The sequence below is a fragment of the Hemitrygon akajei genome, chromosome 29 (genome assembly GCF_048418815.1).
Source record: "Hemitrygon akajei chromosome 29, sHemAka1.3, whole genome shotgun sequence".
In the NCBI taxonomy this organism is placed as follows: domain Eukaryota; kingdom Metazoa; phylum Chordata; class Chondrichthyes; order Myliobatiformes; family Dasyatidae; genus Hemitrygon; species Hemitrygon akajei.
Window position 1 is genome coordinate 33,140,885 of NC_133152.1, and position 24,063 is coordinate 33,164,947.

The 24,063-nt window shown below is 39.8% G+C and overlaps 1 protein-coding gene across 3 annotated transcripts in view; it reads right to left on the reverse strand.

Annotated features, from left to right (window-relative positions):
* The window catches only part of mmel1 (membrane metallo-endopeptidase-like 1), a 131,332-nt gene that overhangs the window by 82,391 nt on the left and 24,878 nt on the right, over positions 1-24,063 (reverse strand). The window contains exons 1-3 of one of the 3 annotated variants that reach the window (XM_073032138.1): positions 18,680-19,461; positions 18,423-18,586; positions 1,693-1,752 (exon numbers count right to left, since the gene is read on the reverse strand). In XM_073032138.1, the coding sequence (XP_072888239.1) occupies positions 1,693-1,752; positions 18,423-18,586; positions 18,680-18,705 (250 nt within the window). In that variant the 5' untranslated portion in view covers positions 18,706-19,461. Of the gene's footprint in view, positions 1-1,692; positions 1,753-18,422; positions 18,587-18,679; positions 19,462-24,063 lie in introns of those variants that run through there. The other 2 variants (XM_073032137.1, XM_073032139.1) reach the window with 2 other exon arrangements.

Consider the following 24,063-nt stretch of genomic DNA (forward strand, 5'->3'; position numbering starts at 1 on the left):
TACGTCAGGACATACAGAATGAATGACAGGGCTCTGTGTAACAGGGAGATCTTGAGGTACAGTACTGTGCAAAAGTCTCAGGTAAACATATAAATAGGGTGCCTAACACTTCTGCGCAGTACTATTTTTGACAACTTGGAGCAAACAGCGAGTTTGTAAATCTGGCAGGAGCAAAGCATGATGAGAATAGTGAGGGGGAGGGAATGCCACAGGAGGGTTATAGGACTGGGGGCAGAGAAGGAATGCCAGGGTGAGGTTGGGTAGGGTGCAGATGTAGACATGCCCAGCCCTAAAACACCAGGAAAGGTAATTTGATTCCAAACACTTGGTTTATTGATCATTATAGAATGTCTCTCAGATGCTTCCCACTCCCTCCTCTTTCCCTTCTCCTGTTCGCAACCATGATTCCCCTCTCTCTGCCCCCTTCCCACTCTTGGTCCACAATAGAGACCCATATCAGAATCAGGTTTATCATCACTTGCGTATGTCATGAAATTTGTGTTTTTTTTTGCAGCAGCAGCACAGTGCAATACATAAAATTACTACAGTACTGTGCAAATGTCTTAGGCACCCTAGCTATATACATGTGCCTAAAACTTTTGCAGAGTACTGCAGATAGTTCCTCGAGAATGGGTCAATGGTTGAACAGTACGATGAAGACGGCATACGGTATGCTCGCTTTCATCGGCCAAGGTACTGAATTATCAATGTGGGGTGTCCTGTTACATCTGTACAAAACATTAGTTAGCATTTGTTCTAGTCACCACACTGTAGGAAGGAAATGATTAATTTAGAGATGGTGTAGAAGAGTCACAAGAATATTGCTGGGTCTAGAGGACTTGAGTTATCAGAGAGTGGATAAGAGTGCTCTGTTTTCATTGGGGAAAAGGAGGCTGAGAGCTGAAATAATAGAGGTAATATAAAATTATGAGAGGCATTGATAGTGTTTCCAATCTAGGCATGTCGAATACTACAGGACGTGTTTAAAGTGAGAGGGAGAGGTATAAGGAGGATCTGAGGAGCAAATTTTTTCACAGAAAGAGTATTTCTTATGTGCAATGAGCTGACTAAGGAATAACAGAAGCATAAACATTAACAACTTGAGAGGCACCTGGACAATTACTGGAATGAGCAAGGCACAGAGAGATATGGAATTAATGAGGATTTTATAATTACTCAAACTGAAGTAATGGTAGCACTATGGGAGAACAACAAGCATTAGGACAAATTGAATATGTTTTTCAAAAAGCTGGCTGAGTCACTGAAGAGCAAAACGACTTCTTCAGTGTGATAGTAAATATCTTGGCTGCTTTGGCCGAGAAGGTGGTGGAGATCAGATCTTTAGGCACATTTAAGGTGAAGGAAGATAAAGAGTTGAGGCCAGCATAGATCAACTATGATCCCATTTTAATTACCTTGTGTTCTTGTGAATATTTCCAGGAGTCAGCTATAATAAATAACTATCACTTATTATTTTCCCAAATATTTTCTTCATGGATTAAGTTTTATGGAAAGAGGAATTGTACATCTCGGATCATAATTTGTGGTTTACCTTTCCAATACATTATTGACATTAAGAAAATGCAATCCATAGTAATTACCACTATTTGGAACTTGTAACAGTATTCAAATATGGATAGGGTCATTACAAAATATTCTTTCATTTACAGGAGGGCGCTGGGCTTTACTCACCTGCTGCCACACAGCCTGCAGTCATGCACACTTTGTCCGTGCTACCGGAGAATTGTTTATCTGAGGATGAAGAGAAAAATAACAAAGTCAGACGTCTGTCGTTGAAAAGCAAATGACACAGAGAATACAAGAGATGATCATACTCCATGGATCTGTCAACTGTAAGTTCTTCTGTCCTCCATAACAAAACAGGGTTTTTGAAGAATGCACATTTTATCTTTCATTTAACATTGCTCAATCAAGACTATTATAAAAAAAAATCTAGTCATTAATTTCATTCTAATTTGTTAAACTTTACTCTGGAAATTGGTTGCCTATATTTAAACACCCTCCCCCCCCCAACCAGGGTGCCTAAGACTATTGCATAGTACAGTACTTTATTTGTCCGATGTGGGGTGAAGAACAAGTCTGTAAATCTGGTGGAAGAAAAGGATATTAGAAATTGTGAGGGTACAGTGTTGCCAGAAGAGTTTGGGACAGGTGGCAGAGGAGTGCCAGGGGCAGCATGTGGCATGAGTGCAGACATACCCAACTCTGAAGCACTAGGCAAGGTCATCTGATTCCAAACAACCAGTTTATTGATTATTACAGAATGTCTGGTGCTTCCCGCTCCTTCCCTCTCCCTTCCACTTTTAACAACCATGATTCCCCTCTCCCTGCCCCCTTCCCAATCTCAGTTCACAATGCAGGCTCATATCAGAATCAGATTTATCATCACTCACGTACGTAATGTAATTTATTTTTGCTTTTGTGGCAGTCGTACAGTGCAATACAGAAAATCATTACAGTACTGTGCAAAAGTATCTGACACCCTAGCTATATACACTGTATGTGCCTAAGACTTTTGCACAGAAGGGATTACATTTCCAAAGTATTTAATAAGTGGGGAAAAAATGATGCAATGATCGTAGGAAGTGATATTCCAAGATCCCTCTCATTGTATGTAACAACAGTTATCTGAGCACTACTACCTGTCTGAACTTCCTCTAAAAGTACGTCTCCTGAGTACCAAATACATCGGCCTACAGGTTTTCCCTCTGCCAAATAACACTCTGCGTAATCATTAAACAAATTATTATTCCAGCATTCCAGCATTTATTATTCCAGATTTTTTTTTTACCTTCTTTAGTTTTATCAACTTTCTTAAACCCTCCAAAACATTTGGAAGTTCAATAAAACCAACCTAATCAAAGGAAAGCTAACATGGTTTGTTTTAAACACTGGACAAACGTACTTTCTCTTAGCACTGTGACAGCAGAATGGAATAGCTCATTAAACTGGGCTTGTTTATGTTCTTATCATGTGAATTATATTTTTATCCATCAAGGGCACGTGTTCCAACATTCCTTCCTATTCTTTTTGCTGCAACTGCTCAGTTACCATCCTAAATTCAAAGTTCAAAGTACATTTATTATCGAAGTATGTAAACATTATATAACCTTGAGATTCCTCTCCTTACAGGCAACCACAATCCCAATGGAACCCAAAACAGACTGTCAAACAATCAAAGAGCAGAGAGGAAAAAAAACTGTGCAGATAATAAAAGTAAGCTAATAACATCCCAGATCGCCAGTTAGGTCTTTCCCATATGAGAAATCCATCTAGCATGATTCTTTTACTTAAATAATTTTACCTCCTGACTATAAATTATATTTTAGTCTCACAGGAAATGAGAATATTTGTTTTCTAAAATGATTTTAGATTATGTATTAAGTCAGAATAACACTGCAAAGGTTTTATGATTGTTTTAAAAGAATTCCCTCATGGGACGTAGATATTTCTGCATTGCCAACTACCCCAATTACCATTATCAGTGCTTTCTTGAGCCGCTGTAATCATGAAGTTGAAATTAAAATTACAGTACATTGGAGAAGAAGTCCTAAAATTGTAACCCAGTGATGAAGAATGGAAAGCAGTATTTCGAAGTTAGGATGTTGTAGAATGGCTATTTGTACTTGCTGGAGTTACCCAGTGATCACGGCGAGGGATTCTGGATGAAGACTGAAGAGGATGGATTAGTATGATCTGTGAAACATTTCTCCCAACTGAAGCAAGTCCTGAGCTGGTTATGAGGGTGTGGTGAGTTTCAAGTTCAAGTTCAAGTATATTGTATTTCAACTATATACATACATGCAAACAGCTAAACAAAACATCACTCCTCTGGGACCAAGGTACAAAACACAGTACAATATGAGTTGACATGAAGTTAGTAATGTTACTGGCGCTGTCAGAAATAACGTGTATTGGGTGGTAGCAGGATTCCATCGAGTTCTCATCATGTCCAAGTGCAGTGCCCCAGCTGATGCAAGGTAGACCAGCTACATCATGTTGTTGGAGATTTGGAAAAACCAAATGTTCTAAACAGCCACTGTAGAGGGCTGTTAACGGTTAACCACATTGCTGCGGGTCTGGACCCACAGTTAAGTCGGACTGACTAATAACAGCAGTTTTCTTTTCCTTAGGACATTGGTGAGCCTGATGTAATTTTTAGTAGTTCCAGGGTCACCATGGTCACCATAATTGATTCTAATTTAATTCCATGTACTTAATTAACTGAATTGAAATATCCAAACCGCCACTGCAAATTTTCAGTTCACATTCTGTTTCTGGTCCTGAATTGCCAGTATTATAATTAATCTTCAATGCTACTGTTCCCTGTGTTCATTAACATAAGGACATAAGATTAAAAAGGAGAATTAGGCCTTTTGGTCCATTGAGTCTGGCCACCATTTCATCATAGCTGATCCATTTTCCCTCTCAGCCCCAATCTCATGCCTTCTCACCGTATCCCTTCATACAGTGACTAATCAAGAATCTATCAGCCTCAGCCTTAAATATACCTAATGACTTGGCCTCCTCACAACTTCCACAGATTAACCACTCTCTGACTAAAGAAATTCCTTCTCATCTCTAAATGGACATCCTTGTATTCTGAGGCTGTGTCCACTAGTCTTAGACTCCACCACCATCCTCTCCACATTTGCTCTACTGAAGCCTTTCAATATGTGATAGGTTTCAATGAGGTCACCCTTCATTCTTCTGAATTCCAATGAGTAAAGGCTGAGAGCCATCAAATGCTCCTCATATAACAATCCTTGCAATCCCAGAATCATTTTCATGAATTCCGTTGAACCCTCTCCAATGTCAACACAACCTTTCTTACATAAAGGGGCCCAAAACTGCTCACACTGCTCCAAGTGAAGCCTCAGCAGTTCTTTAAAAAGCCTCAGCATAACATCCTTGCTTTTATATTCTAGTCCAATCGAAATGAATGCTAACATTGTCTTTGCCTTCCACACCATTGCCTTCTTTACTACAGACTCAACCTGTGAATTAACCTTTAGGGAATCCTGCATGAGGACACCCAAGTCCCTTTACACCTAAGATTCTTGAATTTTCTCTCCATTTAGAAAATAGCCTTTTATTTATTCTATCAAATCACCTCCTGACACTATATTCCATCTGCCACTTCTTTGCCCATCCTCCGAATTTGTCTAAATCCTGTAGGCTCTCTACTTGCTCAATGCTACCTGTCCCTCCACCTATCTTCTTATCATCTGCAAACTTGGCCACAAAGCCATCAATTCCATCATCTAAGTCACTGACATATAATGTAAAAAGTATCATTCCCAACACAGACCTTTGTGGAACACCACTTGTCACTAGCTTCCAACCAGGAGATGCTCCTTTATTCCCACTCAGCCACTGCTTTATCCATGCTCCTACTTTCCTGTAAGGCCATGGACTCTTAACTTGTTAAGCAGCCTCATGTGTGGAAACTTGTCAAAGGCCTTCTGAAAATCCAAGTACACAATGTCCACCAATTCTCCTTTGTCTATCCTGCTTTTTATTTCTTCTAAGAGTTCCAATGGATTTGTCAGGCAAGACATTCCCTTAAGGAATCCATGCAGAGTACAACCCATTTTATTATGTGCCTCCAAGTACACTGAAACCACATCCTAAACAATCAACTCCAACATCTTCCCAATCACTGAGGTCAGCCTAACTGGCCTATAATATTCTTTCTTCTGCCTCTTTTTCCTCTTGAAGAATAAAGTGACATTTGCAATTTTCCAGTCTTCTGGACCATGCCAGAATCAATTGATTCTTGAAAGATCATTACTATTGCCTCCACAATTTCTTCAGTCACCCCCTTCAGAACTCTGGGATGTCATCCATCTGGTCCAGGTGACTTATCTCCCTTCAGACCTTTCAGTTTCCCAAGAGCATTCTCCCTAGCAATGTTGGGGGGGGGGGGGGGGTAAGTGAAAGATGTGTTTGGTTGTGGGATCCCGTTAGAGGGGGTGGAAGTTATGGAGAATTGTGTGCTGGATGCAGAGGCTAATGGGGCAATAGGTGAGGACAAGAGGAACCCTATCCCTGGGTTTGTGACGGGGAGAATTGGGTGAGAACAGACTTGTGTTAAATGGAAGAGAGGTGAGGGAGGGCAGCCTTGCTGGTGGAGGGAGAAAAGCCCCTTTCTTTTAAGAAGGAGAACATCTCATTGGTTCTGGAATGAAAAGCCTCATCCTGAGAGAAGATGCGGTGGAGACAGAGGAACTGAGAGAAGGGGGATGACTCCCTGTCTACTCTATCTATCCCTCTCATAATCTTAGGAACCTCTATGAAGAAAATTATTGAAACATTTTTCCAACTTGCATACAATGACATTTGACTTAATTTTGGATGTGCAAGATCCCACAGGCAGCAAGTCAGTTGGATAACCTGTTAATTGTCTTTAACAGGTTTGATGAGGAATGCATATTGCTGAGAAAATCAGGACAATTGTTTGTGAAAGCCAATAATAATCTTAAGCATTATCTATGATATTAAAATATATTGCAAGCCCTCTTGAGAAAGGAGACCAAGTTATTCCATTAGACAAATAGATGCCAGAGTAATAAAACTGTCAAAAGTAAAAAAGTAGGGTGTCAGATATGATTGATGATATGATTAATTGTTTTTATTAATGCCATGGACCAAAAAGAGACACGACAAAGAAATAATACCCAAAGTGTCATTATTCATACAGGCTACGTCAAAGTTAATGAAGTGTGAAACTGTTTTCTCTATACTTTCTGGCCTTGAGATCTGCAATATTTCAGTTATGCACCCTTAAAACCAGACTGCTTTGGTTTTAGGTTTTTTTTATCTTGACAGCTTGGCTCAATTGGTGACAAAATCAATGAGAAAATTTTCAGAAAAGCAATGATTTCCGGCTGTCTGGATAATTTTCATTCCTCAGCCAACTCATGTCAAATGACTAACCTCAATTGTTGAATACAGAACAGTACAGCACAGGAACAGGCCCTTCAGCCCACAGTGTTGTGCCAAACCAGCTAAAAGTAAATCAACCCCCCCTCCAACCTACACAATGTCCATATCTCTCCATCTCCCTCATATTTATGTGTTTATTTAAATATCTCTTAAAAGCCTCTAATGTATTTACCTCTACCACCATAATAGGGAACGCATTCCAGACGTCCACCACTCTCTGAGTAAAGAACTTACCCCCACATCCCCTTTGACCAAACCCCCTCTCACCTTCAGTGTATGCCCTCTAGAATTACACATTTCTATCCAGGGAAAAAGATACTCCCTGTCTACTCTAGCTCTGCCTCTCGTAATCTTATAAACCTTTATCAGATCCTCCCTCAGCCTCTGCTGCTGCAAAGAAAACAACGCAAGTTTCTCCAGCCTCTCATGATAGCAGATACCCTCTAAACCAGGCTACTGCTGAATGTAAGATTGTACTGTAAACAGGCTGGTTATTTTGTTCCCTCCAAATGTTTTTCCTCCTCAACAGAATGAAAGGGAAGGGGAGGGTGGGGTAATGAGGTCATGAGGAGGAGTGCTGCCTGTAATTTTTATTCCTCATCCACATCCCCTCTGACTTTTCTTTCGGATTTCTTGCTTTATGGCTGCCTGCAAGCAGACAAATCTCAAGGTTGTATCACTTATACATTCCTTGATAATAAATGTAGTTTGATTTGATTTGTTGTCCGCTTCAGACACTGTTCCAATGATGATCAGTGTAAGCTTGAGGAAGATAGCTCACTGTGCTGCAAACCTCAGCTCTCAGATCACTGAAGGGTCTGATTCTGTGCTAAATGACTTCATTTACCTCAGTTCTGAATTCGACTACTTTGTGTAACAGGCACATTTTCTTCTCATGTGACGGTATTGATAGTTCATCTGTTTTTTTCTGTACTTAACTGTTGCCAGTATCACATTTACTTAATAGTCGTTTCAAGGATGTGCAACAGTGGTTATGTGAGTACGTCAACATAAACAAATACATTGCATATAGTAAATACTATTTACATAATAAAGTATTACAAAGGATAAAGCTGTAATATTAAAAGAGTTTGATGATTAAGTTGCCTTAATTCACATGTCACAATCTCATAGAAGAAAACTTCTGTTTTATTTGTATGCTTTTGAAGATTGGGCATGACACTGAAAACTTTGACAAACTTCTATAGATGTGTGGTGGAGAGTATATTGATTGGTTGCATCACAGCCTGGTATGGAAACACCAATGCCCTTGAATGGAAAATCCTACAAAAAGCAGTGGATATGGCCCAGTCCATCATGTGTAAAGCCCTCCTCACCGTTGAGCACATCTACCTGGAGCGTTGTCGCAGGAAAGTAACATCCATCATCAGGGACCCCCAACACCCAGGGCATGCTCTCTTCACACTGATGCCATCAGAAAGAAGCTAGAGGAGCCTCAGGACTCACCCTACCAGGTTCAGGAACAGTTACTACCTCTCAACCATCAGGCTCTTGAAACAAAGGAGATAACTTCACTTGCCTCATCATTGAAATATTCCTACACCATATGATCATCTCATGTTCTAGATATTTATTGCCTATTTATTATTATTATATCTTTCTTTTTGTATTCGCACAGTTTGTTGTCTTTTGCACACTAGCTTAATGCACAAGTTGATGTGATCTTTCAGTGATTCTATTATGGTTATTATTTTAATATGGGTTTATTGTGTATGCCTGCAAGAAAATGAATCTCCGGGTTGTATATTGGGACATGTATGTACTTTGATAATAAATTCACTTTGAACTTTGAAATAGTGATAAAGGTAATTTCTAATGTATAATAAAATATCCCAAACAATTCAAAATATTTTCATCAAAGATCATCAACCTAAAGTGTGAACTATTTCTATATCCACATATGTTGGCCAGCCTGTTGAATATCTCCAGCATTTAGTTAGTATTTGTAATATAAAATAATTACCATAGTCAAGTATTAAAAATGTAATCAGGGAAACTGGCATTTAATTGACCTGTGCTTAGCAAAGGACAATTACATCATTAGTAGATCGAGAAACACAAAGCAAATAACTTATTGTGACTTTAAATGAGCCCAGCTGTATTTCAGAAGCAGCGTAATGCATTTTGTGTGCTTATGATAAAATGCTTCTGTGATTTACATGGAACAGAGCCGTGAAAAGTTCATTAGTGTGTTAAAACATCTGATGCAAGTGACTGTGCTTTAGCTATAATATTATTTGAAGGACAGCGATTAATGGAATAGTCTAAATTATATCTTTTCTCTTACTTCACACCCCATCTCACCCCAAAGGAAATGTTACTATTTGACTCAAAATTAACAGAGAAAAGATTTCTAGATGTGTATAAACATTGACTATTCTTTCTCAATCTTCGAGTAGATAAACATAACAATGATAATGATACAAAGAGATCGGGATTACATTAATAACGGTTAATGTATATAGAAACAGACCCTGAGTAAAATATGTAATCTACGCCTCCCAATCTCTTAGTAACTAAACACGAAAAAGATTCAAAAACAATTTTTTTACAAAAAGTCCCCCTAAACTAAAAAAAAAACAAAATAAAAACAAAACAAAAGCTGGGCTGCCATGTTTCATCGGTTAAAATCATTATTTGTCAATAACTCCACTCCCCTATACACCAACAAAAAGTTATTGAGAAGGACTCGGAAAAGGTCAGCTTACATCAGATAAAAATGTTGAATAAATGGCCTCCAAGTTTCTTCAAATTTAACCGAAGGGTCGATAGTGCCACTCCTAATTTTTTTCAAGTTTAAACATGTTATAGTTTGGGAAAACCATTGAAATGTAGTAGGGGGATTAGAATCTTTCCATTTAAATAAAATGGATCTTCTGGCTATTAATGTAACAAATGCAATCAAATGGCAAGCTGAAGGGAATAAACATTGACTATTCGAGCAGCTCTATAATGAACAAAACGGTGATGCACGCTGGGAAGTACCCTGCAGAATCTCCAAAATGGCACAAAAAATATAACACAGAAACGGTCATAGTGTATGACTGCGGCTAAAAGTGATTTTCAAAAGCACGGCACCATAAAGGGTAGTGTAAAAGGTTGAATTTCTAGGCTCTGCTCTTCCCTCATCTCCCAGTTCATACAGCTATTCCTCATTCTATTAACCTACTCACTTATTTCCCTGGTCTTCTTCCTCAAGCTGTCTTCTACTTTCCCAGTTCATTCTGCACTGTCCTTCTCTATTATTCTCATAGTTGCAATATTTCTTTTATGTTATATATTTAGAGATCAGAATCAGAATCACAATCTCAATCATTTTTATTATCACCGGCCTGTGTCATGAAATTTGTTAACTTAGCAGCAGCACTTCAATGCAATACATAGTATAAAAGAAAGAAAGAAAATAAATAAATAAATAAACAATAAATCAATTACAGCATAGATATATTGAATATAAAAATCATGCAAAAAACAGAAATATTGTATATTAAAAAAGTGAGCTAGCATTCAGGGGTTCAATGTCCATTTAGGAATCGGTTGGCAGAGGGAAAGAAGCTGTTCCTGAATTGTTGAGTGTGTGCCTTCAGGCTTCTGTACCTCTTACCTGACGGTAACAGTGAGAAAAGGGCATGCTCTGGGTGCAAGAGGTCCTTAACAATGGATGCTGCCTTTCTGAGACACCACTCCTTGAAGACGTCCTGGGTATTTGGAAGGCTAATAACCAAGATGGAGTCGACTAAGTTTACAACCCTCTGCAGCTTCTTTCAGTCCTGTGTAGTAGTCACCCCCCATACCAGACAGTGATACAGCCTGTCAGAATGCTCTCCATAGTACATCTATAGAAGTTTTGCGTGTATTTGTTGACATACCAAATCTATTCAAACTCCTAATGAAGTATAGTTGCTGTCTTGCCTTCTTTATAACTGCATTGATATGTTGGGACTGGTTTAGGTCCTCAGAGATCTTGACACTCAGGAACTTGAAACTACTCACTCTATCCACTTCTGATCCCTCTATGAGGATTAGTATTTGTTCCTTTGTCTTACCCTTCCTGAAGACCACAATTAGCTCTTTCATCTTAGTGACGTTGAGTGCCAGGTTGTTGCTGTGACACCACACCACTCATTTACATATCTCGCTCCTGTACACCCTCTCATCACCATCTAAGGTTCTACCAACAATGGTTGTATCATCAGCAAATTTATAGATGGTATTTGAGCTATGCCTAGCCACACAGTCATGGATATAGAGACAGTAGAGCAGTGGGCTAAGCACACACCCCTGAGGTGCACAAGTGTTGATCGTCAACAAGGAGGAGATATTATCACCAATCCATACAGATTGTGGTCTTCTGGTTAGGAAGTCGAGGATCCAATTGCAGAGAGAGGTACAGAGGCCTACGTTCTGAAACTTCTGAATCAAGATTGTGGGAATGATGGTATTAAATGCTGAGCTACAGTTGATAAACAGCATCCTGACATAGGTATTTGTACTGTCCAGGTTGTCTAAGGCCGTGTGAAGAGCCATTGAGATTGCATCTGCCGTTGACCTATTGTGATGATAGGCAACTTGCAATGGGTCCAGATCCTTGCTGAGACAGTAGTTCTGTCTAGTCATGACCAACCCCTCAAAGCATTTCATCACTGTAGATGTGAGTGCTACTGGGCAATACAGCATGGTAACAGGTCCTTCTGGCCCAACGAGCCACATTGCCCAATTACACCCATGTGATTAACTAAGCTACTAACTTGTATGTCTTTTGAATGTAGGAGGAAACCGGAGCATCCGGAGAAAACCCACACGGTAATGGAGAGAGCGTACAAACTCCTTAGAGAAAGCATCAGAAATGAAACCGGGTCGCTTGTGATGTAATAGTGTTACACTAAACTGCTATCTTACCATGCCACCCCCAAATCTATTAGAGAGGTGTGAGATTTTAAGTAATGGTGCTTTGAAGTTTTGGAGAATGAAGCATCAGAGAAAGTTAAGTGAGTATGCGGTGCAGAATAATAACCAATCAACCTACCAATCAATACATCTTTGGACTGTGAGAGGAAACCAGAGCACCCAGAGGAAACTCACACAGTGACAGAGAGAACACACAAACTCCCTACAGGCAGCAGTGGGAATTGAACCCAGGTCGCCTGTACTGTAATGTATTGTGCTAACCACTACACTACTGTGCCACCAAGATGTACTTTCTCATTGCATTTCACAGAACTGAGGCAGAACTGAACATCAGAAGTGTATACATAGGAGGAAGAAAATGATATTAGTGTTCCTCAAAAAGACGCAACTACCAATCTGCTGGAGGAACTCAGCATCTGTTGAAGGAAAGGAATTGTCGAGACTTTGGGTAAAAACCCTGGCTCAAATATGTTGTGCTGATCACCACTGACATCAACAATCAATGCACTTGGAATACTTGTAACACCGTGATCATTTAAAAAAATTATAGTACCTTTAGCTCTATTAATTAGAAGGAACATAATGAAGCAGTTGTGCTGAATCTATATTACTTAGGAGCCATTGTCATGGAGATTGGAAGCTGCCCAATACTTTGTTCATGTGGTCACTCTTCATCAATGGGAGCTTAGACATGCACATTCATTTTTCAACAGCTAGCACCACCTTCATTTACGGTTCCTCTGGCATGCAGCTTCCAGGCAAAATCCAAGATGACATGTAAGAAGCAGAGGCATTTAGTCGCTTGCCTCTGTTTCACCATTGAATGAGACCATCCCTATTTACCAAACTGTGATCCATTTGCCCAGATCCCCTTATCTAACAAAAACAGATCAAACTCCATGTTACTCTCACATTTGATCCCAAAAGCAGAAACTGATGTTGTCAAGCATCCTAAGTTATCAAGGACACCAACCATCCAGGCCATGCTCCCTGTCACTGCTGCCATTCGGAAGGAGGTTCTGGAGCCTTAGGTTCCAGACCACTGGGCTCAGGAACAGTTACTACCCTTCAACCATCAGGCTCCTGAACCAGTGTAAATAACTTCACTCAAATCTAGTCTGAACTAATTCCACAGTCTATGGACTCACTTTTAAGTACTCTACAACTCAAGTTTGCAGTATTATTTATTTACTAAAACCTTTTTTCTTTTGCGTAGTTTGTCTTCTTGTTGCTGGTTGATTGTCAGTCTATGTTTGTGTTTAGTTTCTCAATGATTCTTATGTATTTTGCTGTTTTATTGTGAATGCCTGTAAGAAAATAAATCTCAAGGTAGAATACGGTAACATAAACACACTTCAATAATAAATTTACTTCAAACTTTGAAAATTCTCATTATGCAGACCCCTCTGATACAGCAAAAAAAACCACCTATATTCCAATACTTCTGAAACAGTCCTGAAGTAATTGCCTACTCCTTTAAGGAGTGAGTTAAAAAATATATACTGTATTATAGCTCAGAAACATAAATCCTGAAAAGGACCCTAATCCTGATCTCAACACGTGATGAATATTGAAGATCTATTCTACTGACTGGAAATGTCAACCAGATGTTTGGAAGCTACTTTATAAAATATTAAACAGAGAACCGCCTATCTCCTGAATTTATTGTGGCAACAGTTGGCTCTTGAGAATATAGATGCAAGGAATTACCATTCTAAGGCAGATTATACTGCAAACCTATGGGATTTCCTCATGGCTTCCTTGAGAATGGATTCTCAACTGCAGAGAAAATAATGGAACAGCTAAGAAGCAGGGTTTTCCCCAAGGCTTTTTAATTGTTTAATACATATCATGAAAATCTCTAAAGGGCTATTGAACACAAGGCAATAGTTTCTAAAAATAGTGTTTGTTTATGTGAGCCTCAATTCTCAAATTGCCGGGGCCCTAGCAGAAATATTAAAATTATCCCTAATGACAGGAGACGTACCACAGAATAGGAGGATAGCCAATATTGTTCTGCTGTTTAAGAAAGGTTCTAACCACAAATCAGGAAATTATAGGCCAGTGAGTCTGACATCAGCAGTGTGAAAGCTATTGGAAGGTATTCTAAGGGACTGGATATATAAGTACTTGAATAGACATATACTGATTAGGGATAGTCAGCATGGCTTTGTGTATGGTAGGTCATGTTTTAACAGTCTTATAGAGTTTGTCAAGGAAGTTACCAGGAAAATGGATGAAGGCAATGCAGTGGATGTTATCTACATGCACTTTAGTAAAGCATTTGACAAGGTCCCTCAAGGGAGGTTGGTCAGGAAGGCTCAGTTGTTCGGCATTTAAGATGAAGTAGTAAATTGGATTAGATGTTGGCTTTGTGGAAGAAGCCAGAGAGTGGTAGTAGATGGTTGCTTCTCTGACTGGGGGCCTCGGACTAGTAGAGAACTGCAGCGATCAATGCTAGTTCTGTTGTCATCTATGTCAATGATCTGGATGATAATGTGTTAATTAGCTCAGCATATTCATGGGTGACACCAAGACTAGGGTGCAGTGGACAGTGAGGAAGGCTATCATGGCTTGCAGAGTGATCTGGATCAGTTGGAAAAATGGGCTTAAAAATGGCAGATGAAATTTAATGCAGACAAGTGTGAGGTGTTGCACTTCGGTAGGACCAACCAGGGGGAGTCTTACAGAGTGAATGGTAGGGCACTGAGGAGTGTGGTAGAACATAGGCAGTTTAAATGGTTTCAGCATGGACTAGATGGGCCAATGGGCCTGTTTCTGTGCTGTACTTCCCCATGACTATGGGCAGACTGATTAAGAGATGTGCACTAGCTGGTTGTCCCAATTCCAGAAGGATGTTCGTATAGTTTTCTAAGAATACCACTGGCTCAATATTTAGCATTTTGACCAAAATAGCCACCATCACCAATGATAGCACTCTAATTCACAATGACAGGTTCACGATCATTATTTTAGTATGACTTGTGCTATCAATCTCATTGGTTTGGCCCAACACTGCACTAGCACACTTAACAGTACAACTGACACGTACAATGAGTTCACACTAAGGTGACTATCAATCATCAGAAGTGCCAGAATTATTTATACTTGCTTAATGTAAAAATAAATTCCAACTTTATGAGCAGAGATAAAATGTGTGACTGGGCTCTTTCTTTGAGAACAGAGAACTTAAGTCAACTGAAAATAGAAGACCAACAACACTGCAAGAAATGGCTTAGAGTACTATTTTTATAGGGTGTAATGTGGCAGAGATTACTTGTACTGCTGGCACTTCTGTGGATCTTATGAGTGAAAATGGGAGGTTTCAACATGCTAGTTAAATTTCAAAGAAGGGAGAAACTTGTTAGCCCCATAAGTTTGTACCTGACTATAAATCTACGGACAAGGTTTGAGACATGGTTGGCAAGACTTTCTCTTACCATCAGTGTGACCTACAACTGACCATCCACACTGACAACACGAGTTCACTTATTTCTAATAAATGCACAACAAATGTATTTTACACCAAGGAATTTAAAAAAATCTGCAGATGCCTGAAATCTGAAACAAAAACAGACTCTGCTAGAAACACCCAGCATGAGAAGCAACAGTTACAGAAATATACTGTAACTGCTTCTGGTTGAAGACTTCATTAGTTTAGGGAACAAGAGAAAAACAGTTAGTTTTAAGTTATGGAGGAAGTTTTCAGTTATAGGGAAGGATAGATCAAAATAAATACAGTATTTCTAATAAGCTGAAGGCAGGAATGATGTGAAGATGAGTTGCAGAGGCCATCAGGGTGATTGGTTAATATAAGCAGTTAGATAGAAAATAAACTACATTTATGAAACGAGGGCAGTTAATGAGTGAAAATACTCAGGTACAGTACATTTACATCTGTGAAATTCAGGACTATGCAACATGACTAATAGCTCAAGCTGTGCTAATGGAGAGACAAAAACTGAGTCAATTTCACTGATGGATGATTTACAGAAGAAATGGCCAGTTGTGAAACAGACAGGGAAAGAACATTACCTCCAGTTGTGGAATTCAATATTGCGTCTGGAGGATAAAGTACGGTTGGAGTAAGGCCCAGTGCAAGATCGAGGGACAACATTTCATCTGGTCCAGGCAAGTAGCAACATTCCAAGTTCAGTATCAAATTCTACAATCTCAGGTCATTTGCTTTCGCCGTTTGTATCACCAGTGGCCATTTCTCTTCTGTTATCCATCTGTGATAGTGGCTCAGTTTTCCTCTCTAAATTAGCGTAGCCTGAGCTGCTGAGCTGGTCCTACATTCCCAACTTCCACATTCCTATATTATTTCTGCAAACTCTTAACTGCTCTTAAGACCATAAGACATTGGAGTAGGATCAATCCATCAGCACATTGAATTTGCATGGCTGAATTATTACCCTCTCAATTCCACTCTCCTGCCTTCTCCCATAACCTTTGATGCCCTTACTAATCAAGAACCTATTAAACTCGTATATATACATGTGCACCCAAAGGTATCTTGTTTCTTAACTTTTCAGCAAATTCTCTTTCTAACTGCCCCAACCAAATGACCTTGACTATTTATCCCTCCTGGCCTCACCCTTTCAGAAATATTCCTTTTGTTCTATCCCCAACTTCTCTGCAATGTAAATCTAACATTTCCTTTCTCAGTTCTGACAAAAGGTCTATGACCTTAAAACTCCATTGTACCCTGAATTGAGATATATTGATCCTAAAAATCACTTTAAAGTTAATGTTAACTGTGCATAGTCAAAACTCATGGATAAGTTCATTGTCTTTCGGCACCCCCAACCTACCTTGTTTAAAAACGGTTTAGAGTTACCTAATTTCCACAGGTATCCCAGTAATTTGCTCACATGGAGACACATGAGAGTGCAGGTTCAGCATTTGGGGCAAAAACACAAAAGGTCTGGTGGAACTCAGTGGGTCAGGCAGCATCTATGGATAGATATGGACAGTTGACATTTGGGGATGGGACCTTTCATCAGGGCTTGATCTGAAAAGTCAACTGTCCATTTCCCTCCATAGATGTTGTCTGATCTGCTGGGTTACTCCAGCCTTTTGTGTATCACTTGCTCACATGCTTATCTTTCAAAAGTAAGGAAGTCACTGTTGTGGTGCTCCTGAATATATCTACTGCTATTATTACCATGTGTACCTGTTCATACGGATCAAATCATTGCACAGTGCACTGAGGTGGAACAAAACAATAACAATGCAGAATTAAGTTTAAAAGCTACCAAAATGAGCAATGCAGGCAAACGATGAAGTGCAAGTCATTACTAGGTCAATTATGAGGTGAAGAGATGCATTTAATACAAGAATCACATGACAGTTTGCATAGCACAAACTTCAACACCAAAAAGTAATATTAATTCAGGAATGAATATTATGCTGAAGTCTAGCTATTTAGGCAGATCTTCAGAAAACAACGGCATGGGATTTTAAACAGCCTCTCAAAAGAGCAGATAAAGCCTCATAATTAATAGCTTTCACGGTACAGCATTCCTTCAGTCATGGACTGAAATGTCAAACTTACATTTGCACTTCGGTCTCTGGAGTGGAGCTGCAACCGAGATAAATGAGATTTGGGAGTACTATAAGGAACAGCTGCTAATGAGGGACTGGCACAGTTCAGATCAATACTGTTCAAATCACAATCAGGCACAATTTACACTTACACTCAGTGGCCACTTTATTAGGTACACCTGTACACCTACTCATTAAGGCAAATATCTAATCAGTCAGTTATGTGGCAAACATCAGAATGGAAAAAAAATGACCTAAGTGAATTTGACCGTGGAATGATTGTTGGTGCCAGATGGGGTGTTTAGAGTATCTCAGAAACTGCTGATCTGGAATTTTCATGCACAACAGTCTCTAGAGGAGAGGTTCTCAAACTGGAGTCGATGGACACCTTAGTTAATGGTAGAGGCCCATGGCATTAAAAAAAAGTTTGGAAACCCTTGCTCTAGAATTTATAGAGAAGGGTGTGAAAAAGAAAGCAAAACAAAAAAAAAATGCAGTGAGCGGGAGTTCTGTAAAAATGTTTTATTAATGAGAAACATCAGAGGAGAATGGCCATATTTCTTCAAATTAACAGGAAGGTGACAGGAACTCCTATAACCACGTGTTACAGTAGTAGTGCGCAGAAGAGCATCTCTGAAGGCAAGAGGTACCTAATAAAGTGGCCCATTACTGATGGGCAGTGAACTTGTCTGTAGTCACTCTACTGTCAACCTTATTCCGAACAATTTATTAAACCTAGTTAAAGAAATCAGTTGAGAATCTGCCACACACAAGCACACTCCAATCTCAAATAGCCTAGTAAACAACATAATGAAAATTGCAACAATTCAGAGGGGAACATCATCACTCAGTAGCCTTTCCAATTAAGGCTGCAACCTGAGAGGTATTCAAAAATAGAGTGGTTTCCATTGTCATCAAAGGTTGGACTCTTCAAACTCTTTGTACAATGATCAGTTTATAACCAAACGCTTCCCTACCTCTTTGAGTAGTATATAACACAGCTAACACCACCACTGTGCTTGTCATGAGTAGGAGTAACGCACTGAGTGCAATTTCAATGATGGTCCAACTTTTCTTCATTAATTTTGTTGATTTCTCCACGATATCCATCTGGCTTTCCGATTTGCCCATTATGGTCACACTACATGGAAAAAGACAGCGAGTGCAGTTAAACAAGCATCGAATATAACACAACACAGTAACCGCATCAAACAGAAAAAAAAAACTACTTTACATTTGGAATTTCGTCTGATCTTCCATCTTTATGGATAACCCTTGGGAAAAAAATCCCACAATTTGTTAAGGGTAGGTGCTGTCTTTCTGACTGATCCGCGAATCCTGGTAGCTGGGAAGGACTGCAGATACCATTAAACGTTACATTCTCGCACACCAGGAGAAGTTAGGAATCTGACCGAATAGAACACACTGCCTAACTTTGGAGCGGAATCTTTGGAGGACGGGGTTTTGTGTAAGCCTCGGTGTAGAACAGTCTAAAGGAATACTTTAACTACGAAGTATTTTTTCTGCCCAGGTAGGGAAATTTGATCGACGCATTCGTTTTCGAGATCGATCCTTCAAAGGTAGGGGGAGGCAGGATGTAAGGACTACGGCACGCATTTCTTCCTGGATTGACGCCACCAGTAATCGCATAGTATAGAAGCAAGGAATGAAAGAGGGGTTAAAAAAAACACTGGCCGTGCTCCAACTCAGGCCCGACGTTTCCACACCGGTCAGTTCCATTTCATTTATTCACTGTATCGAACCATCCTTCAGCAGCTATGTCGTGCCGTGCCGAGCAAAACCGTGCGCTCGGAGTGATCACTGCAATGCAGTTTCACTAAGTTTTTTTTAAGGCAAAGGAACGAGCAGCCGACCGATATGCGGCATTTTTAGGGAAGGGGAAACAAAACTCATTTTAGAGCGCGGAATGGTGATCAGATGTCCAGGTTGTGCTCATACTAAGGCTTAATTGTAGGCGGCGTTTGCGCGCTGAGTCAATTTCCGTCGCGAGTCGCTGAAGAAGAGTAAGGGAATACATTAAGTCCTCCGTTCAGAGTAGCGACCATGAATCCCTTAAAGCGAGACCCTACCCTCAGATATATGTTTTAAATGTTACTGCAGGAATATCACAGCATGTTTGATTTACTTGAAACGGTAAACTGTAATCCATCCATCAAGTACGTATTAAAATCGGTCCATTTATCCAAGGTCATATAAGTCAGTTTCTGAATTGTTTCCCCGGTCAAGCTTGCATGAAGCGATCTACTCAATTTTTTTTTCGGTTAAGGGGAAACGACAATGAATTGGAGGATATTTCACCTCGGGAATGCAATGTTCACACCGAAATCCCAGGATGGGATAGGTGATCTCAGATAAACACTCCTGAGAGGTGTTGAGGGAAAGCTTCACAAGTGGCGATGCTGTATGAGCTTCTCCAATGGATGTGAAATGTCGTTTTCTGAGAGTAGTTTTTACCCCCGATGCTATGATGCAGACACGATTTATACAAATCTGGTCTCAAAAATTAACAAATCATTCTATTTTATAGGTGTATGAAGATTAACTGTTGACGAAATTACAAGGAAAACTCTTTCATTCCTTGGAGTGTACCAAGAGGTGTTCAACCAAAGTTATGCAGTCAGTTGTCTAGAGTAGGACTTGAAGGTATTCTAAGTACTTGGATAGACACGGATAGTTAGCATAGGTTTTGTGCTTGGTAAGTCATGCCTAAACAATCTTAAAGCGTTTTCCGAGGAAGCTACCTGGAAAGCTGGTGAAGGCAAGGCAGCGGATGTTGTCTACATGGACTTTAGTAAGGTCTTTGACAAGGTCCCACCCAGAAGGTTGATCAAGAAGGTTCAGTCATCTGATATTCAAGATAAGCTGGTAAATTGGATTAGACATTGCTTCATGGGAGAAGCTAGAGACTGGTAGCAGATGGTTGTATCCCTGAATGGACTGGAGAGCTTGTCTTTTGAGGTGTTATGCATAGAACTGCAGAATAAGAAAGGTCTGACCACATTAATGAAATTATAGGCCACCCAACAGTCTGTGGTAATTTGAAAGGAGTTCATCGACAGTTACAAGAAACATAAGATTATGATTGTAGGTGATTTTAGCTTTCCACTAGAACTCACATGCTTTAAAAGGGCTGGATGGGAAAGAGCTTGCCAGATGTGTTCAAGGATGTTTCCTTAATCAGTAATAGAAGTCCCAACTAGAGAGAGTGCAATACTAGATCTCCTATCAGGGAATGAGATGGGGCAGATGACAGAATTTGTGTAGGAACACTTTGTATCTAGTCATCATGATGCCTTTAGTTTCAAGGTAATTATAGAAAAAGATAGGTCTGTTCCTTAGGTTGAGATTTTAAATTGGAGAAAGGCCAATTTTGGTGGTATCGGAAAGGATCTGGCAATTTAATTTTCAGTTAATTTTTCCTTTATGCTTTATACTGCCTCACTTAAGGTACTAACCGTTGCTCTTTAGAACCTCATCCACCTAACCACTCTTTAAGGTAAGACCATCATAATGATTTTGGGTATGATTATGGCATTTAAGTTTGATAGAAAAAAATCACACTGCATTATGAGGAAACTGCCTTAACTTTGAAAACAAAATGTATTGGAAAAACCCAGCAGACCAGGCAGCATCTATAGAAAGAGGAACAGGATTAACATTTCAGATTAGTGGAATCGGAAACGGAAAAATTGTGCTTTAAGTTGCAGACATGTGGACAGGAGACTAACAAAGGGCATGCTTGTGTTAGGGTAAAGACTAACTGAACCCAGATTACATAAATACTGTTGATGGTGTCTGAAAGACAGTGGCAAAGGAAGTTCTTGTCTGGAGGAACTCTAAAAATAGAGGAAGATAGATGAGTGCAGAGAAGAGGGAGAGAAAGAGAGGGGGGAATCAAAATTATGCAGAACACAGCAGTTGCTGAAAACTTGAAATGAAAGAGGTGCTAGACATATTCAGGTCAGGTATCATCTGTAGACAGAGAGAAAAACTTAGGTAATGTTAAGGTCAATACAATTGCATTAGAATTGGCAGATCTGGTACAAACTAAAGAAGCTGATTGAAAACCAAGCTTGCAGATGCTGGAAGTCTAAATTAAAATGAAGAAAATGCTTGCAATATTTCAAACCAAAGATCCTTCGTTTGGCTTGGTTTCTGAATCTCTTCCCACAGATGTGGGCTGACCTGCTGAGTATTTCCAGCATTCGTGTTTTCATTTAGAAAGACAATTATCTGAATTTGGTAAAATTAGAATTAAATTCTGTCAGCTGCAACATGCTAAAAAGACGACCTTTATTCCTTGTCTTACTTTCAGTTTTGTTGAAACAGTTTAAAGGACCAAAGCAGAGAGTTCAGAGTGAGAATAAGATGGAAATCTAAAATAACAGAGAATAGGGAGTTCAGAACACACTCTTGATCGAACGGTTTTTCCACAAAGCAGCCAACCAATTTGTGCTTGGATTCTCCCACACCAAATATAGTGGGCCTGTTTAGAAGTGCAGGTCAATGACTGGACACACTTGCTCTTTTTTTCTTGGGCTCTGTTCCCATTCATCTATGTATTTACATTTCTTCCAAAAATTAAATAAACCAACAGAGATCAGGAATCAAATTTGAAACTTTCCTGGCAATCTTATTTTACTAAAATATTTTTTGAACTTTTGTAAGACTGGTTACAATGACTGTTTAGAATCAGAATCAGGTTTAATATTAAAATTTGTTGTTTTGAAGCAACAGTACATTGCAATACATAATAATAAACTAAAAATGACAATAAGAAATATATATAAAAGAAAATAAATAATTAGTGCAAAAAGATAGGTTAAAATATTGAGGAAGAGCTCATGGGTTCAATATCCATTCAGAAGTCTGATGATGGAGAAGAAGCAGCTGTTCCTGAATCATTGAGTGTGTGTCTTCAGGCTCCTGTACATTCTCCTTGATGGTAGAAAAGAGAAGAGGGCATGTCCTGAGAGATGGCAGTCCTTAATGATGGATGCCACCTTTTTGAGGCATCACTTTTTGAAGGTGTTCTGGATGCTGGGGAGGCGAGTGCCCATGATAGAGCTGGATGAGTTTACAACTTTCTGCAGCTGATTCTGATCGTGTGCAGTGACTGCTCCATACCAGATAGTGATGCAACCAATTAGAATGCTCTCCACCATACATCTGTAGAAATTTGTGAGTGTCTTTGGTGACATGCCAATTCTCCTCAGCCTCCTAATGAAATATTGCTGCTATCATGCCTTCTTTGTAATTACATCAATATGTTCGGCCCAGGATATGTCTTCAAAGATTTTGACACCCAGCAACTTGAACTTGCTCACCCTTTGCACTCTGATCTCTTGATGAGGCCAGGTGTGTATTCCCTCGACTTCCTCTTCTTGAAATCCACAATTAGTTCCTTGGTCCTACTGATGTTAAGTGCAAGCTTGTTGCTGCAACATCACTCAACCAGCTGATCTATTTCTCCCCTGTACACTTCCTCATCACCATCCAAAATTCTGCCAACAATAATTGTGACACGGGCAAATTTATAGATGGCATTTGAGCTGAACTTAGCCTCACAGTCATGGGTGTAGAGAGTAGAGCAGTGGGCTAAACCCATATCCTTGAGGTATGCCGGTGTTGACAGTCAGTGAGGAGAAGATGTTATTTCTGATCTGCACAGATTGTGGTCTCTGATGAGGAAGTCAAGGATCCAGTTGCGGGGAAAGGTACAAAGGTCCAGGTTTTGGAACTTCTTGATTAGAAGTGAGGATATGATCATGTTGTACGCTGAGCTGTAGTCAATAAACAGCATCCTGACATAAGTATTACTATTGTTGAGATGATCCAAAACTGAATGGAGAGCCAGTGAAATTGCATCCGTTGCAGACCTATTGTGGCAACAGGCAAATTGCAGTGGATCCAGGTTCTTGCTAAGACAGGAGTTGCTTCTAGCCATGATGAACCTCTCAAAGCACTTCATCATAGTAGATAAAAGCACCACTGATGATAGTCACTGGGGTGGCTCACCTTGGTCTTCTTGGGCACTGGTATGATTATTGCCCTTTTGAATCAGGTGGGAGCATCCAACTGCAGTAGTGAGATTGAAGATGTCCGACCAATTGATTAGCACAGGTTTTCAGAGCCCCACCAGGTATACCATCAGGGCTTGACACCTTGCAAGGATTCATGCTCTTGAGAGATGTTTTGATGTCAGCCTCCTAGACAAAGATCACAGGGTCACTGGATGCTGCAGGGATTCAAACAAGTATTGTTTTATTCTCCCTTTCAAAGTGTGCATAAAAAGCATTGAGTTCATCTAGAAGTGAAGCATCATAGCCATTCATAATGTTAGGTTTCGCTCTGTAGGAAGTAAAGGCCTGCGGATCCTGCCAGAGCTGATGTGCATTAAATTCCATCTCTAAACTCAGCTGTACTTGTTCTATTACCCTTAAAATAGCCTCCATAGGTCGTACCTGGACTTCTTATGTAGTTCTGGATCACTGGTGTTGAATGCCACAGATCTAGCCCGAGCAAGTGATGAATTTCCTGGTTTATCCATGGCTTTTGGTTTGGGTATATTCGATCTGTTCTCAACGGTACATGCTC